The following is a 19,060-nucleotide window of genomic DNA, read 5'->3' on the forward strand; positions in this document are numbered from 1 at the left end:
CGGCTCCCCGCCCCGGTGCCGCCGGCAGCTCCCTCGGCGGGCGGTCCCTCTGCCTGCCAGCGGCGTCGAGGCGCCCTCGGGGAGGACTCCCTCCTCTTTCTGCCCCTTGCTTGCTGCCGCCGCTCCTCACGCCTCGGTGAAGATGCACCCCGCCTTCGGCCTCCCTCCTCGGGCTCCCGGCACCCCAGCGACCCGGAGACAGGCTCCATCCGCCCCCGCCGGGCGCTCCGTCTCGTCCCAGCTTTTCCTGTGTGTGGTCAAGCACCGGTTGCCGATGCCCTCTCAAATGACTCTTAAAGGTCTGAAAAACTTCTGCTCCTCTCCTCCTTGCAGGCCTAGAATCTGCATAACTACTCCTACATCCTAAAAATGCTGGCTGAAGCAGAAAGGCAGAAGCAAGTAAAGTAGAATAAACGCGCTTCCACAGAACTACTTAAGCCGTGGATGCTTGAGGCGGGATTTAAAAGCCTGAATTTCTCCTCAAGTTTGTAATTCTTGAGACCCACGTCCAGTGGCAGCCATAGGCACCCAAGCATCAGAGACGCCTCGGCTCTGACACGTGTGTCCTGCAGACGTGGAGCTCCGTGCCTGTGTGTTGCCCCAGCAGCCCCCAGCAGGCTCTTGGTGACAAGGGCAGCGTTCTTGGGATTCACCAAGCAGAACCATGCGCCCTGTGAAAGTAAACTTTGCTTTGGGTTTTTTTTCCCTGCACAATAGGACAAGAAGTGGCTGCTGTCCCCTTTTATAAACAGTCATGCTGTGGAAAGCCAGAAAAGTTCATCTCTCTAAAAATACAATGAAGCTCTTGTCTGTAGATCCTTTTGCTTGAGGGTTATCCTTCCTATCCCTTGAGTACTGCTAGTATATAGAGAAAAACCCTCAAAACTCAATCTAGAAGGAGAGCGCCTGAAGACAGGCATCCACAGCTTAGTGTACAAAGGTGAACAATTCACCTGTGCTGACAGAGACTCCAGTCACCTTCTCAAGGAGGACTTGGGTGTTTTATGCTGAGCTGGATCTAGAAAGAGGCTGTGGAGTGCTGGAATAGTGAGCAACCTGCAAAGTTGTCTATACTTGGACTTTCTTTTTGGTCCAGTCTTAAATGTTTTAGACAGTGGTACCGCTTCAACAGTAGACACGTAACTACCGTCCAGGCTGTTTACTAGGATGCAGTCTGCAGAAGTGGAGGCTGCCAATCTGAAATTCCTGAAGAACAAAACCTCAATCTGTTTCTCCCTCAAAGTCTTAACTGCTATTCTGTTACAGACAAGCTGTGCAGGGGTAATCAAAACTTGCATTTAAAGAGAGCACCAGCTTGGTCTTGTTGGTGACGTGGACAACACATGTCTGCAAATACCCATCACATCAGGTGAACTTATTCGTGGACTGCAAGTAGTCTTCTAGACAAGGGAATTGTTTTCAGTGACTGGAGAGCTGTAGTCATGTGCAAGAGCACTACCAGGACTTTCAGGGTAATAAGGAAGGTGCCTGCTGAGTCAGGCAGTGACTGACCTGGTGACTGACGGACTTAGCTTGTAAACTAATATAATTTATTTTATACCCTACTTTGATGCCCAATATTGAATCCAGTCTTGGATCCACCAAGATGGATCCAAAATTTTGGAAGCAGCAAAATGTCAGATACGTTTTTCTCAGAGTTTTTACCAGGGAATTTTGAGAGATGTCCCCCAATAGCAGGCTGATTTGTCAGTCTAGCTGGAAAACTCCTGACTCTCCACATGCTTCAGTTTCACATTTAACTGGACCATCACTTATTGTGGCACCACATCTAACTCTTCCCTAAGCAAAGGCAGGCATTATGATGGCCACCTTTAGGTTTTTTTTGTAAGAAGAACCTCATTTTTGCAACTGTCTGAAGCACGTAACCTCTGACTACAGCTGCTAAATGCGAGCGCTCAAGAGACCAGAAAACAAATAGTTCAAACCAGTTTTTCTGACCTCACCTGCTTCTTCATCAGGGCTACTAAATGTGAAAGACAATACTTTCTGTGCTTTCCGTTGTGCTTGTTGGTGGGTGATAGAGCACAAGTTGTCAGAGGCCTTGAAGGAAATGTCTTCAAGACATTCATAATTCCTCAGGGGAGCCCACACTGCAGCCCTCTTCATCACTCTTCTTGTTGAAAAGCATTGGCTACGAACGTTCTCTTGCTAGGATTAAAGACTGCAACAACAGGCAGCGACTTAATGAGTTTTATTAAGGATCGTATCTGAATGAGCTGGCAGTAGTCTGACATTGCTTAATGTTACTATGCTTAATGCAGTTTCACTAGTAGGTTGTATTGCTCCATATTTTTCCTCCAGCCGTATTTTAGTAACATTGCCTTTGCATCTAGGGCTTTCAACTATACTGTGATTTGAGTAGCAGGTTGTAAAGAAACTTACTATGTTAGTCATATAACTTTAAACCATACAGGATTTTATACAGAAAAGCCTAACTGGCAATCTCTCAGTAATTTGCCATCAGTTTAAATCAAGTCAGAGGCTAGGTTTGTTTATCTGTTCATCGTAGCTAGAACAACTACTTCTATTCAAAACAATACATGCAGAAGAAAATAAATAATTTAAATACAACAATTCTGAAGTAACTATCCACCTTCTTACTGTTTGTATTACAAAGAACAGACAACAGCAGAGCAAAGAAATTAAATTCCATTTGTGATCTGTAGGATCAAGATAGGTACACGCAGCATACTGTCTCAATGCAACTATTTTGTATTTTTTAGTCTCCTAAAATAAGGTAAAGATGATTGTACCACTTCTCTCCCTTGCACTAAATTTTGAATCTGTTGGCCAACAGCAATCAAAGTGTATAGAAGGTAGAGGATGTTTCATGAAAACAGGTGGCTAAATAAAGAAGATGCCTTTTAACAATACCTTGATAACCTTGAATACCTTGAATGAAAGGCTTATTCACATGTTAAATGTCAGACAATCTACACAGAAGTTCAGAGGTAGGAAAGAAATGCAGACTTCCTTAGTCTTTTTCAGAGACTTCACTTCAAATTCATGCAATTCACTGCTGCAAGAACTACTTAGTTTTTGAAAGCTGCCCAAACATGAATTTAAAATATTTCTTAAGTTTGCTCAGTACCAGACAGGATTGTGCAGGAAATGTGAAATACCACTGCATGCATGTGATTGGTGACTAAGTATCAGTGTTATCCAGCTATCTTCATCGGATGATTGTGGGTTTTAGAATGCAGTTCACCTTTAAGAAAGCTAATAGTTAAAAAAATGAATTCCAAGCATTTTTATATAATGAATTCCAAGACCGATTAACCAATTAAATAATAATGCAGAAATGATCTCATTTGCATATGTCCACATAAGTGCTTTCTCCTTCTACTTTTAAAAGCAGTGATATGCAGTCATAGTCATAAAATAACTTCAAAACATTTAGGAAGGGGGCTGCAAGAGTCAACTTTCCCTATCGTAAGGAAGGGTTCAGGAAAGTTAAATCATTCATCCAAGGAATGAAGGAAGGGGCCCAAACTGGACTACCCATAAGTGAGTTTGCTTGTTTCTCAACAATACTCATGTATCCTATCAAAACCAGATTAATAAGGTAAGCGTCAGGCAGGCAGTTGTGGCTCAGAAGTAGCGTGCACTTTGTTGGATTCTAAATGAGACATATCCATAATGAGAACATAGAGAGTTTAATTTTGACATCCTAATCATGACTGACTTCTCACTTTCCTGGAAGAATCCTGCTCCAAGTGACACTGATTCAGGAGACATGGCTGTCAGACATTATGACCAGAAAAACCAACAGGATTAAGGTAGTAAGAGTAGTGCCCTCAGGTCAGAACAAGCTCCCCCTGCAGTTATTCTCCTTCTCCTCCCCAGTGATTCATGAAAACGAAGACAGTTTCTGTGACATATTAAAGTAAGTTTTACAGCTGAAGCCAGTTGAGCACCAATGACAGAAGGGAGCAGGATGTTTTAGGTGTTTTATTTATTTATTTCTATGAGTACAACTGGTATGATGATTACGGGCAACTTGTGCTGTAAACACCTATTGCCTGAAGTAGAACCCGTCAAAGGTAAGTTTTCCTGCTTTCTTTCATTGTTCTCTAAAGGAAATCACACAGTTCAACCACTCTGTAGCTCGATATCTCTGTGACAGATATGACTGGGCTTGACACATGCAAGTATTTTGATTAATACTCTGTAACAAAGAATGAGCATCTTCAAAACAAAAGCCTTTATTTATCAAGAAAAAAGCAAAGCTAATAGTAAAAAATAAAGGCAGTAAAGGTTACTAACCCTTAAGTTCTTCAAATCATTGGCACATTCTATGCAGCCTGTTTAAATCAGTTTCTGGGTTTGGCATTAGACTGTCCTACTTACAGCCTGTTGCTTTTCCCTTATAGATTTGATAACTTTCACTGATTGATACTCACTGTGTAACACTGAATTAAACTTGCTCCATTTCCATCACTTTTTCGTGTGGAGTCTTGCAATGGATTAACACTATTGATCTAAGTTTAACTTTTGCAAGAAAAAAAATTCAAATTTAGCTAGGATGGAGTAATAAATAGCTATCCTGTTATCTCCTAAAACTGCTATCATCTGGGTTGTTATTTTGCTTAGCCTGCTTGCTTCGTTTAACACCACCTTTTAAGCCAACACTACAGCCAGCAATCTATTCCAAACACACAGATATTAATTCCTAATTCACAGTGGAAAGGATTAGGGTATTTCCTAATTTTCTAGGATTTGTAAGTAAAACTGCTGTATGGACTACTAAAACTGCTCTCTTGTAAAAAAGTCTTTCATAGGATTAAAAGGTAGGTTAAAAGGCACAAGTGGAGACATACAAATACCAAAACAAGCTGGATTGTTTTTCTTTCTTGGAAGAAAGAGTATCATTAGATGACAGATCAAAACACAAAAGGCTGTTACAACTTCTTCAAAATTAAAGCAAGGTGGACTTCAGAACTTGGAGGAAAGGTAGTAGATGATCTGTTATTCAAAGCAAAACAAATAAACAGGGATGCATACATCCTAAGAATAGTACATAACGTAGCAGCAAGTGGTGACGGATTATCTAATAGGAGAGGCAGAAAAAGTGAGGTGGTCTTGGGCTGCATTTTGTGAGCTCAGAGGACATGGGTAGCACCATAGGCCGAGTTGAGGCACACCTTCCAAGACAATTAAAATCACTGCTGTAAATCCTAAACAGCCAAAGTGTAGACCAAACTATTATAACCAAACATGCTATTATAACCCATTTTATCACTCTGCACATTAAAATGTATCACATTTGAAATCTGTTACAGATTGTATGCGTTGTTACATGCAGGTGACAGAACCAATTACAGAAGTGATTGAATGCAGAAGTGAATGAACTTTCAGAAATCAATCTTACACAGCTATGGAAACTGCGCTATTAATGTCTTCTGTGTTGAGGAGCTTTTGTTTTATTATATATTCACCTTTCTTTGTGTAATAATATTCTAATTTTAGTCAAGTAATCTTCAAAACCAGATTTGGGGCATTATCTCCAGCTGAAATTTAATTTTTAACTCAACAAATTGTAAATACAGACTTAGGCTTAATTCAGTATTGGATGCTTTTTGAGCATTTGGTTTTCATTCCACAATTAGACTAATGTTAGAAGAGTTTCCATCCAAAACACAAAATAATCTGTTTTTAAACAAAATTTCCAATACAGAAAGATGCTTTTTTTTTTCAAGTGTAACATCAGAACACTAAAATATACTAAAATTATATCCTCAGTATAGACCATGCTAGAGTAAAGGCATGCAAAAAATCCCTCAGTTTTTCAGTACTTGTAAGGCCCCTTGGATCTACCCATTACAAAAACATACATTAATAATTTTGCTTGCTGTTAGCCAAAGTTAATATTCATCTTAGTAGTGAAACTCTGGTTTTATGTAAACAAATTATCCTGAGTTTCAGAATGTTAAACAAGCATGAAAAAGGTTCAGGAAATAGCTACATAATTTGTCTTCTCTTTTTGAGAAATTATCTCTGCTCATACTTTAATGCAGTTTTTCCTAAGAGTAAAACACACAGTTAGCAAGTGACGTATTTGCTTCTGAACCTACTTCTGATGAAAGCTGTTTATTCCAGAATTTGAAGCAGAGATGGTGAGTTTACTGCCTAAAGAACAGCAAATAAAAAGTGTTATATTCTTCAGAGAAGTTGACTGTCTATTCCTGACTTCAGATTCAGCTGTGCATCCTAAAGTATATTTGAAAATTATGACCATATTTATACAAATTTGTAACTACCAATTAACTTTTTTGTTGTTGTTGTTATAGTGAGTTTGGTCAGTACCAGACATTTTTATTACAGGTGAAAGTTATTTTCAGACTCTAAATAGACAGTGGAAATTCAGTATTTCGTTCTAAACAAGAAAAATATACTACAGCAAAAATGGATATTTTCAAGAGATACATACAATATGAAAATTATTGCTTTAGAATGTACTGATTTAAGAAAATTAATTATATTTTGATTTTATAAAAGCTCATAATTTTCTCAAAATTTAATGATTCATTTATGTCCAAACCCAGTATTAGAATCACATTTTGGATATTAAGCTTTAATACAGTCTTCCTATTTTTCTATGAAGAACTTGCTCTGTGATTTTCTGATCTTCTCCAGGTCTTCATAAGTGAGCGGTCCTTTCGGCAATTGTAGCAAAGTGCTCTGTGTGTCCAATATGTTCTCTGCTTCACCTTTAAAAAAAAAATAAATTAAATAAATTTCCTTACCCTTACTGTGAGAAAGGAAAGGAAGTAAAAAAAACCCAAACCCAAACAACAACCCCCAAACCCCTGAAACTGATTTCACTATTCTTGTTTGGGCCGGAACAACAAAATACCAGGTCACAGCTATGTATTTCACAAAGAAGGTGATGCCAATGTAGCATTAAAGTTGTCTTTAAGGAATTTTGGACTGGTGGGATAACTGCATATAGAAGTGTTTGGTCTGAACTGAATATCTGCCTCAGACTGCATCTGAAAGAACTTCAGCCAAAATAGTCAATTGTGCTATTGTTGTTGCCATTTCTGTTAGCCCCTTTCTCTAAAAACTACACTGAGTTATAGTAATGTTTCATTTAGAGATTTATTATACATATGCTTTGGAATGGAGGCATGAGATACAGCCAGGACTTAGCATCACCACATACTTTGTACCAACCCCATACTGTATTTTGCCAATTAGGAGTCTGAGAAGACGGTAGATCAGGCATACACATAAAAGCATACATAAGCTTTAACAAGTAAATTCCCTGTACACAGTATCCTAGATGTGCCATATTTGGGCACAATTTTTCTTCTTGTCTCGGGCGTAGGCTAAAAGATGTCAGGCTACAGGCAGAAAGTGGGTAGCACAGGACCTGAAGCAGGATTGGTCAAAGCATACTGCTCACAAAAAGATTTGCTAAGACAGTTACCTAAACATGCAGTCTTAACAACATAGCGGGGAGAAGTTGTAGGGTGCAGAATACTTTGGGTAACGCTGGAATGAAAACATCTAGGACAGGGAATCCAAAAAACAAAGATACAGATTGAACATCATACATAAGTAAGTTGTGGTGGTCTGATTGTGATATAAGAAAGGATGAAGATTAGGCAAAGAATGTGTTTGTTTTGGCTGATGCCATTGGGTAGAATACAAACAGTCTTGTTTACCTATGCCTTAACTCCTAACTTGATGATCATTAGGGCAGTTATATGAAGCTGCATTTATGTGCAATAAACCTGAATGAATATTGTAATGCAGTCGAGATTATGGTCATTCTTTAAAACAGGTCTGAATGCTGAAATCTCCACTGCAGTTTTGGTAGTATTATGGTGCTTGGGATCTCCACACACCAGTAATATCCAACAGGATGACACTGGTTACCACTTCCAGTAACTGGTAATAACACAATGTCAGTCAGTTGCATATAGCATCTGATTATGGAATAGCAAGAGATCTTAGGTGACAGATGTTATAGATATTCAAGTCTCTTTGCCTGTGACTCACACGCACTAGAGCAGATTGCTCAGTCACCATCCTTCTCTCATGGCTCAGGATACAAGGAGTGAGCTATCTAAATTTTGGAAAAGGTAGCCGGAGTTTCATTGCTTAGTGGAGAAGTTCTGTGCAGTTGGGAGCCTGGCTATATAATCCCTCCCCTCCTCTCATCATTTGTCTGAAAAACACCAGCAATATGTACCTGAACTGGGAGGAAAAGCAGAACAGCAAGGCCAAAAACTTAGACAGCAGATCCATGACTGATTCTAAGTGTCCTCAGCCATTCAGGAAAGATAGTGCACCTGAGGGCTGTTCTGTAACCCTGCCATCCCCACAAGATTCAGTTCTGATACATGGTCCTGGCACACTTACGGCTTTTCAACAGCACAAGCAGAACTCAAACCAGCTATTTACCACTATGTCCTCAGTTTTTGCTTTAATTAGCCCAACCTATAAAGCAGGGAAACAAATCTCCGATTTCAATGTGGGAGAATAAGCAAGTAATGAGAAAATGTTTGGACAGGTAGGCTAGAGACAGAAGAAAAAATTAACTGTAAGCAAGATCAGAGACAAAATGCCTGGTGAAAGAGGAATAAAGAAACCTTCCAGGGATATAAACTGATTCCAAAGAAAGAAGGATAGCAAATGCAGGGCTGTTTGATCAAGGTGGTTCAGATACAAAGATGATTGTGCAGCACAGAAATAATTGCAGATTAGTGTTGGAGAGGGAATTGGCTGTTAGGCTGAAGACAGGCATACCCTGGAGGAAAGAGACCAGTTAAGTAGGGAACAATAAAGGGAGTGGTATATACATTCATCATTACACCACAGAGATGAAGCATGGCATGCACCAACAGAATACATGGGCAAGCAGAGAAGTGGTTGAGAAAGTAGTACGGGAGTGGACACATAGATCAGCTGAGTAATAAGAACAAGCATTGTGGCTGCAGGTCAATTGTGTCACAAAACATTCTCTTCAACTAACTAATTTTAACCAAAAATAAAAATTAACTCCTGAACCTGATTTCCACGTAATTACAAAACTTCTCCTGATTTCCAGCCCAGATTCATTCAGGCTAGTCCATTTCCTTTTATTCTAGTGCTGATAATTAATAATTAGTTTAATTTCCTTCTCTTACTTTCCTTTATCCTATCCTGTAAGTAGGATCTGTAGACCCAAATCTCTCATGTCTTTTTACAAGGCTAAACAAACTAATCACTTTGTTTTCTCTTGAAAGGCAGCTTGGCATTCCCCAATAATTTTAACTCTTAAGTAACTCTAGATTCCTTATACAGAAGTGATCCAAATTATGTATAAATTTCCAAGGAAGGTATTACTGTTTTCCTGCATCAGTACCTTCCTATCTGTACTAAGGTTGTCAAATATCCATCCTTGGAAACACTCAAAAGCCATCTTGATATTTCTCTGGGCAATTGGCTCTAGGTGATCCTGCTTGAGCAAGGGGAGTGGACCAGAAAACCTCTAGAGGTCCCTTCCAACCTCAACCATGCTGTGATACTAGGAAACCTCAACTGAAGTTTCCAGATATCACTTGACTCTCATAATTTCATCACACTACTGGATCATACTCATTCTGTGACCAGCTAATACATTCAGGTTTTTCCCTTTTTCTATCATTTCCAGCTGGTGAGTTCTGATGGTAGAAATCCCTATTAGCATCTAGCTTCTCACTGACCTCCTTATCAAATTGAATCCTATTTTATTATCTCAGTTCTTCAGGTCATCAGTTCTTGTACTACAGTTTATTTCTTCTCTGTTGATGACACCAATCAAGTTTGTCATCCACAGATTTGATTAGTATAACCTACTTGTAATTTCAAATACAAAACAAAAGCCAGTCCAGACCAAATCTTGAGGAATATTGCTAACAATGCTGCTAAAGCCTAGCTTTCCTCTTTAAGCACAAACCTTCGACGTCTTCTCTTTACTCCAATGCTTACTTGTCTACTAATTTCCATGTCCTTCATGCTAACTTAATCTTCATGTGATACTACACTAAATGCTTTCATGAGTTTATAGTAGATCTACCACATTTCTTTTGGAAAAGAGAAATTATTTTCCTGGAAAAGACAGAGTTAGTTTGGCATATTTCATTTTATATTATTGTCCATTTGGCTCCATAGCTTCTTTTCTCCAAAACCTTTTCACAAGCCTTGCATGCTGCTGAAGTTGCCCTAGTGGATCTGAACTTATGAAGATGACTTTTCCTGTTTGGAAAGCAATAGGATACCACATTGCCCCTCTTCAACCTATACAGGACCACAGGGTCCTCTGTAAACACATTACACACTCCTGCCGTGGGGTTTGCATTATAATATGCCCACTCTTTCAAAATTCTGGAATGAGAAGACCTAATTTCTTAAAAAAAAATTATTAACAAATCCTAAATTCCAAGCGTTCCTTCTGCATTGTATGTACTAATGTCCTCTTCAAAACTCTGATTTCCAAGAGCCACCCAGTTTTTCTCCCTGTGCTTAGCTGCCTCTTCCTATTAAAATCCAAAGAAATGTATTTAGCATGGTTTAGGAAGTGTTTGCAGATATACATTGCTGCATCACCAAAATATATTTGCACCTGTATGCAGCACAAAATATCTCAGAGTTTGTCTAATTAATATATTATTATTTTCAATGAAGTACACAGAGTTAGGAAACCTAGCTCTTAGATCTGGAGGCTAAGACCAAGCACTGAAACAATTTTGTTTCAGTATGTTTGTGTCAGTAGCAGATGGGAAAATCAAGATAGTTACCCAAGATGATTTGTGAAGGTGACAAGCCATGGCCCAATGCTGTCTTCACTTACAGTGAACACTGTCTTAGCATGTCTCCTTCACTAGGAACCAGAGCTAACGTAAATGCACCTCCATAATTCTCAACACCCATCACTTAATCAGATCTGCCACTGGCAACTATGAGCCAAGACCCCACTTTCTGGGACTCACCTTTCTTCTTTCCATCTTAGCAGGGCACCATGGCAAGATGATCAGCTGATGGATTGTGTTTGGTCATGAAGGTATAAGGGCATGATTCCTGTCTGTATCCCTTTATCTGCTTTTATCATCCCTACCCCTTGCCAAAACAGCAGCATCAGAGGGGAATATGGAAGGAAATCACTAGATCTGTCATTTCTCCCAAATACACAATGATTACTTCAGCTGTATTTATAGCCTTAGAATTCACATTTTTTTGAAACAAGAGAGGAGAAATTAACAAACACTCTTAAATGGAAGGAAAGGCTGTAAAAGTAGAGTGACTACTCTTGACTGGGAAAGCATCTGATTGTAACAGAGAAGAAAGGAAATGAAAGAGTAAGATTTTTGTCCAAAAAAAAAAAAAAAGAGAAAATCTATTGCAAGTTTTCTCCCAGCCTTTCTAAAAAGATAAGAGGTTATGTGAAATATTATGCTTGGTTCTATGTGTGAAGCAGACAGACTTATATACACACACCTTTTATCCTTTGCAACAGCGTTCCATAGCCCATATCATATTGATAGGCAAATATAAAGCTCAGGGGAACTATTGGCAGTAAAACTCCTGGGTTCTTCTTTTTTATTGCTCTGTTAAAAAAAAAGAGAGAGAAAAGAAAAAAAGAAGGAAAAATAAGATTATTTAGGACATTCAGCACATCAGCACTCTTAGTTTAGGTTGACCTTGACTGTCTAGGACTTGTGTATCCTTCTACAATCTCTAATCAAAGAAGAACAAGTCGAAGTCTTAATTTCATCGGAAGCATTCGTGTTCTGCTTGCCTTCTTGCTCAACTATCAACCCAAGGTTATTAAAAAAAAATATTTTAATATATCTAACAAAACCAGGATTATCTAACTTGTGTAGCATGCACGTGCCCATGCATATATCCATCCAGCCACATGCAACATGTAGCAATCAATATACTATGTTCTGTTCCAAATGCATCTGAGTCCACAGAGAATGCATAATGCATAACATGCATTTAATCTGTCCTATGTACATAAACCCACAAATATTTCCTGCATTTCCTCTAATCATGTTATAGCACAAGAAAAACATGTTACCAAACAAAAATCCTATAAGGCAAGTTCTTCCCCATACAACACAGCTTTATTGTCCACGTTTTTTTGCCCTTGGGTGAGTTTCTTGATTCAAATTTTAAGTGAACACATTTCAGAATATGTCCACTTGTTCACTGACATATTAAAAAACCCAGATGATGGGGGATTTGTTGCTCATTAATAGTTTATTAAATCACAATACAGACAGGAAAATAGCATGGCTTTTAAACAATTCCTCCTGTTCCACACACAACTTTTATTTTACACTGAACTTTTGGTACAACGATACTCAGCTGTATCACTTTATTGTCAGCTTACATGTCTCTGCTTTTATGTAAGTCTGTAGTACAGACGTAACCAAAACACAACTGGAAGCAGACAGACATCAGAGTCACTCTGTCATTTGATTAACCTCTGAGCAGTTACTGGATAAAAATAACTACCTCTTATAGTGCAAAAGGAAGATCCAGCAATATAGAAATATAAATGTAATATATTTATATTTTCTATTAGGAAATAAACTTCATACCCAGCTGTTAAACCTACAGCAGCAAGTCCAAAAAATGTCCCAAAATATTTGAGAAATTCCCGTGTCCAAGCAATCTGCATGGCTGTTTGTCTCTCTCTCATCTGGTTCTGCATCAGTAGTTGCCTTTCCAGCTAAAGAAGGGAGAGAGGTTAAACAAAATTAAGTCATCCATTTTTTATTTTAAAGACTGAGTCAATCTCTCATTAGTCTATAAATCCAAAACACTAAGCAAGAAGGTTTCTTTTTTGTTCTTTTATTTCAGTTATTCATAGCTTTTGATTCAGAATGGTTGTCTTCAGTAATAACTCAGAATAGTTTATACCAAGAAATCATTTAGGTCAATTAGCAAATGCTTTAATGCAGAATATTTCTAATGATGCTTCTCAAGGTCAAGAAAAACAAAATACCAGTGTTAGGTTTTGAGAGCTCCCCAAGTCTCAGCAGCACTCCCTAGGTTAAGGTTCTCTGACCTTTGCATTTCCATGGTGATTCAAAGGGTACTGCCTAGTTGTTTTGCAACTTATTCTGCTTGATTTTAATTTAGCTGATAGTATCTTTACAGTCAGTCTTGACACCTCTTTGCCCTTTGAGGATTTCTCTTCTTTGTGATGCATCATAAAGCCAGTAACTCTTCTGAAACACTATAGTTTACAAATATAGAAAAAAGACGGGGAAGATATCAGATCTTTTAAAGCAACTGGAATACATATCAAAAGTCCATGAGAAAATACTATTATAACTAAAAACAACAGTGCAAAAAGTACAATCTAGACAGTATATGCAGTCAAAGTAGAACATTCTATTGTGCATAAGAATAAAAAACCAGACTATTAGATTATTTTTTTTAAATTACATGCCTCATCTAAACATACTGGCATATTTCCATTAAATAAAGGTAAATTTAGTATTTCTTAAAAGTTCTCCTCTAGTGTACGGAACACCAAAAAGAACAATGGTCTTTCCTCCTTAGAGTGATGCAAAAAATAAGAATTGTGCCAAAAATAAGCAGACTGAAACCAGAGTACAGAAATTAGTTAACAAAATAAGAAGTCTGCTTCTTCCCATTACTGTTTGTAACTCATTTTTGGGGAAAAACAGAATACCTGAGTTGGTATGTCTAGCCTCGCTAACCAAGTTGCATAAGAAGTCCAACAAGATACAGGAAACAGAATACCAGCTGGCTAAAAAAGCATATTGTAGAAAAGAAAGAACAAAGAGCGAATTCAGAAAGTTCTCTTCTCATGCACCTATAAAAGTAATTAAATCTGTTCTTTTCTCCTGCTTTCTAATTCAAGAATAATTTAAAGGATTTGTAATTACTTAAGGTTTCTACCCATTTATTCATCTCCATTACTATTGATTTAGCCTGAACAGAACAGTTTCTGTTAAATTGTTACTAATTATTTCGTCAGACTATGTTGATCTTGCTATCTTATTTACCATCTCATTCAGCACCTAGATAGGTAGAATTAATTTTTTAGACAGCATAATAAAAAAAGGACAGATCTAATTACATATAATTGTACACAGTAGGAAAAACAACATTCACGGTAGTCTCACAATACTGTTTCATCTGTTTCTCTTTCCTCAAGACTTTTATTGCAATTGTTGTTCTCACAAAAAATATCAACAGGCTCTACCTTCCTGATATCCATAATTTTCAGATTGCTTTTTTCAGAAGAAGTAATTATATAATGGCTGACAAACCACTTAATAAAATATCAAAATAATTAGATTTTGTCACCTATGAGACACTTGGAAATTCTAAAGTAAACAAGCACACTGCCCCTTAATTAGCTCCATTGTGGTCCCCAATATCCTAAGCCTGGTAAATTGCTGAGGGTTAAGGTGACAAGAGAAAATAATGACACGTAATATCAATTTAATGACCTCTATTTTCCCCTTCAATTTGCTTATGTGAGTAGTTTGCACACATGTGAAAATTATTAAGGGATCCTTTGTTCACCTGTCAGCACAGATAAGGAGCCTATGCTTCCAAGATGCACAGTATTACCCTAAATGAGCTCCAATTTGAAGAAGTAAGCACAGGGGGAGGAAGTGGGACAGGGATATACTCATGAAATATAGGTCTTGCTAAAAAGAAACTTAATGGAGAAGAAGAAAAACAGTTCAATATGCACAGAGTGTAGAAAGAAGTAAGCATGGAATAAAAAGAAAGCTGTAAGTTTAAATCTACAAACATAAACTAAAGAGTCCTAACATGATTTCTATAAAAACAAAACAAAAAACCCCTCACACAAGTTGATAGCTTTTTGATAGCTCTTTAAAACCCAAGTACTGAAGGAGAAAGATACTGAAGTCACAGACACTAAGGTCAAACAAACATCTTTCTGTAGGAGCCTGTCATATCAAATTTCAGAAGCCCAAGGATACTTTCATGTGTATCTACCAGTAATTTATATAAATAACTTAATATAAATCAAAACAACTTGTTCTGTATATTATAAACAGCAGCTAGATAACATAATCAAACAATATTTCATATTCTTTTCTAACCAGAAGGATTTTTTTCCCCACTTAAAAAAAAACAACCCTCAACTTTCTACATGGTACACCATCCAAAATAAGGCGAGGGGAAAAAACAGACAGAAAAATGCTCATAATTCCTTTCCTTTGAGCAAACTTCTTCAATGTGGGTGTAAAATCTTACCTAGATGAAACAGAATAATGTATTTAAATTACTTTTTTTTAAAAAGATGTGTTGGAGGGAAGTTTTAGACTGATGAATCTTAGAGATGAGCATTTTATGTGTACATGGAGAAATGTGGCATAGCCAGCCAAAAAAAAGGTTTCAGAGGAATCTTGATGCACAGAAGGCAGTAAAAAGTAGATCTAGTGACATTTAGCTAAATTAATTATTTAATTCTTGCTATTACTGAAGTTGCATGATGTTACAATGAACAGTTTACTGTACAAGATCTATTTTGTCCATAAACTTACAAGGTAGCACCAAGAAAGCACTGAGATATTTACAGGGATGCTAAGTAATCTACATTACTGCTGAAGAAGTTTTGTTTTAAATATATTTTTATTTTGTCCTGTTATATGGGGAAAATCTAATAATAACACACAAACATCACTAAATGTGCTCCAAAATCTCTCTGAACCTATGCTATTTTATGCCAAACCCAGGAATACCTCTCCCAAATGCCAGAAATGCCCTTTGCTCTGTCATCCTTTATTCTGAAAAAATCTTCATTCTTGCTTTCCATTTCCAAGATCAGCTTTGTCACTTGGCATAGTTTCATCTTGCCAGAACAAAAGACTATAGTGCTGTAGCCGTAGGACTGCAATGGGAATCTGCATAATGAAGAGATTTAGTCAGTGTTCCAGGGCAATTCCACAGTGACTTCGCTGAATTTCAAGCTTTCCTTAAGGAAAGGGAAAACTGGGCAACAATTAAGGACAAAATTGTCTCAGAATATACTGTTTCATCACACAACTTAAACTTACTGGAATAATAGTAGAAAAAACAGTTTGGAGTATGCCTGAGCTCTTTTCAGAGAGCAACATAGCTACTGCGCTGCTGAATGACATGGGGCAATGCTGCCGTCACATTCCACGTGTGGGCTCCAACAACACGTGTTCAGCATGACAGGGAACACCCATCTGGCAGACTCTGACAGAGCAGACATAAGGCAGGGCACCTACCTACCCTGTGTCAACAAAGACTGCTTTAATATGTCCAGACCCAACACCTGATCAGCTAAATAGGTTTATACGCAATGTTTGACAATAAAAAGAGTATATGCATTTAAATGAACTTCGGATGCTCTAAGTTGCAAAATTAAGCACCTACATGGGCACTCAAGCAACTCCTATGCACCTCAATCTTTCAAAATTTCAAAAAATTCAGGGGCAATATCCTTGTGCTAACCCATTTAACATGCCAATCTGAACTGAGCATCTTGAGTTCTGACAGTTTTGAATGACCAGTATACCCAGGTACATTGACTTTACACTGGCAAACAACTACTGGTAGATCATAAGGCGAAACTATTGCATTCAGATTACATTAACCTTAAGCAAGTCAGGATTTGAAAGCAGATCTATGTAGGGAAAGACTTAGGAGTCCACCACAAAAGATGACTCCAAATTAGATGAAAGATAGAAAACCAAATCATGTTTGACTGCAGTTCAAATCAATATCCCATTTTGAGCTGTTAATTTCTTAGTAATTGTGTCTTATTTTCCTCCACATGTGTTCTATTGAAAATGCCAGCCACACTGGGGTAGTGAAAGGGTGGAGAAGGCTTTTGACCTATTAACCTGCAGATTTTACGACAAAGGCCAGGCCGAGGCCTACTCCCTTGGGCCTTACTTTGCAATGATGTTTCAGATTACTTCTTCTCCCATTATGGCAGATCAGAAGCACAACTGAAGAACAGTAGGTATTCATTTTACTGAAAACCATAACTTCATACGTAGAACTTTATAGGTGATAAGATTAAAAAAAAGTGTATCATTCAAACTTAGCATGGGTATGCTGTAGTTTACTTAGAATAATCTCACTGATGGGAAGAATTGGTTATTCAGGAAACAAGCCACAGGTGTACATCATACACATCAGGTGAACAACAGTTCACAATCCAAGTGCCATGTCTTATGGAATAAATTCTATTTCATTTTAAATACATAATCCTCCCATCTGTATCTTCCCCCTCTACTCAGCTCTGGTGAGACCCCACCTGGAGTACTGCATTCAGCTCTGGGGCCCCCAACATAAAGACAGGGACCTGCTCGAGTGAGTCCAGAGAAGGGCCATGAAAATGATCAGAGGGCCAGAACACCTCTCCTATGAAGACAGGCTGAGAGAGTTGGGATTTTTCAGCCTGGAGAAGAGAAGGCTCTGGGGGGAGACCTTACAGCAGCCTTCCAGGACCTAAAGGGGGCCTACAGGAAAGATGGGGAGGGACTTTTTACAAGGACATGTAGTGATAGGACAAGGGGTAACAGCTTAAACTGAAAGAGGGTAGATTTAGATTAGATGTAAGGAAGAAGTTCTTCACTGTGAGGGTTGTGAGGCACTGCAACAGGCTGGCCAGAGAAGCTGTGGATGCCCCATCCCTGGAAGTGTTCCAGGCCAGGTTGGATGGGGCTTTGAGCAAGCTGGTCTGGCGGAAGGTTTCCCTGCCCATGGCAGGGGGGCTGGGACTAGATGATCTTTAAGGTCCCTTCAAACCCAAACCATTCTATGAACCTATATAGCCATAAAAACTTCAATATGAACTATTTAACATGACTATGCTTGCATAAAAACAATAGGTAGTCTCAGGTGCAGATTTACCATGGGAAGAAGGGTGATGCTGTAATTCTCCCAGCCAGGTTGCTGTGCATGGCACAAAAGAACTGAAGCTGTGATGTAGATGTGTGGGTACACATCAAAGCATGCTTTTCTATTCCTGTTAAGAAATCGCATCCTGCAACAATCAGAGCATGTTTTAGAGACACATATACAAGTACAGCTAATATCATAATTAAAAATAACCTATATAAATTTCTGTGAGTTTAATTCCATAATGAACAGATTCCCTCAAAAGATAGTAGTAACTTCTTTACTGGTAATAAATATTGATTGTGTAATTTTAAAATTCGAGTTTAGTATTTCAAAATAAAATGGGTACTAGTAGCAAGTAACATTTTCTATTTTATAACACTGTCAGGAGGACCCAATTAGAAATAACTTTCCCATTTTTCTTTAAATACAGCTAGTAGTTTCTCAACACCGTGTGAGAAACTGTAAGGGCTGATTAGCATTTGAAGTCTGCCACATACCAGCTGCTATAGTAAAAGGAAATCAATCTGACAAAATGAAACATGACAGATGAAGAGAAGTGAGGCAGAGAGGGAAAAGGTCAGTTACTATGAAACTGATAATGCTAATGAACTAGTCAGTGGTAACTACCCTTATCATTTCTATTGATTATTCTTCAGACTGTCACAATGATGTCAAACCACAGAAAAGAGCATTTATACCATCATTTCATTGATTAAAATCCAGTGAGAGAAAATTCTCATCTGAAATAATTTAATCAACTTTGACAACTTGCAAAAAAATAAACAGTCCTCTCTGGATTACAAGCCACATCAGCACTGGCAGATAGACTGGAAATTTCTGATACTTTAGGCTCTCAGCTTGTTTTCTCTCTCTCTTTCTGCCTTCCCATTTCATGTTCACATGCTGTAGGAAGAAACAGATGCTACTTGCATTTTGTATTAAGCTGATGCACAAAGCAAAACAAATGGGATTCAAGGTGGCGTACAAAGGCTCAACAGAAATGGAAAGCAGAGCCAGTGCAAAATGCTCTCTCCTCATTGTCCATGTGTATTAAACACAATTTCTCTGATGTGCCCTTGCAGCCCAGAAAGCCAGTTGCATTCTGGGCTGCATCAAAAGAAGTGTGGCCAGCAGGTTGAGGGAGGTGATTCTCCCCCTTTAC

General features: G+C 38.2%; 1 protein-coding gene across 1 annotated transcript in view; it reads right to left on the reverse strand.

The window, feature by feature from the left end:
- Positions 1-6,609: 6,609 nt before the first annotated feature.
- PLGRKT (plasminogen receptor, C-terminal lysine transmembrane protein) overlaps positions 6,610-19,060 on the reverse strand; it is a 28,019-nt gene continuing 15,568 nt past the window's right edge. Inside the window, exons 2-4 of the mRNA XM_010586040.1 lie at positions 12,600-12,730; positions 11,488-11,597; positions 6,610-6,731 (exon numbers count right to left, since the gene is read on the reverse strand). Of these exons, the coding sequence (XP_010584342.1) occupies positions 6,610-6,731; positions 11,488-11,597; positions 12,600-12,730 (363 nt within the window). The remainder of the gene's footprint in view (positions 6,732-11,487; positions 11,598-12,599; positions 12,731-19,060) is intronic.

This window comes from Haliaeetus leucocephalus, unplaced genomic scaffold, assembly GCF_000737465.1.
Source record: "Haliaeetus leucocephalus isolate CR32 unplaced genomic scaffold, Haliaeetus_leucocephalus-4.0 Scaffold139, whole genome shotgun sequence".
Classification (NCBI taxonomy): domain Eukaryota; kingdom Metazoa; phylum Chordata; class Aves; order Accipitriformes; family Accipitridae; genus Haliaeetus; species Haliaeetus leucocephalus.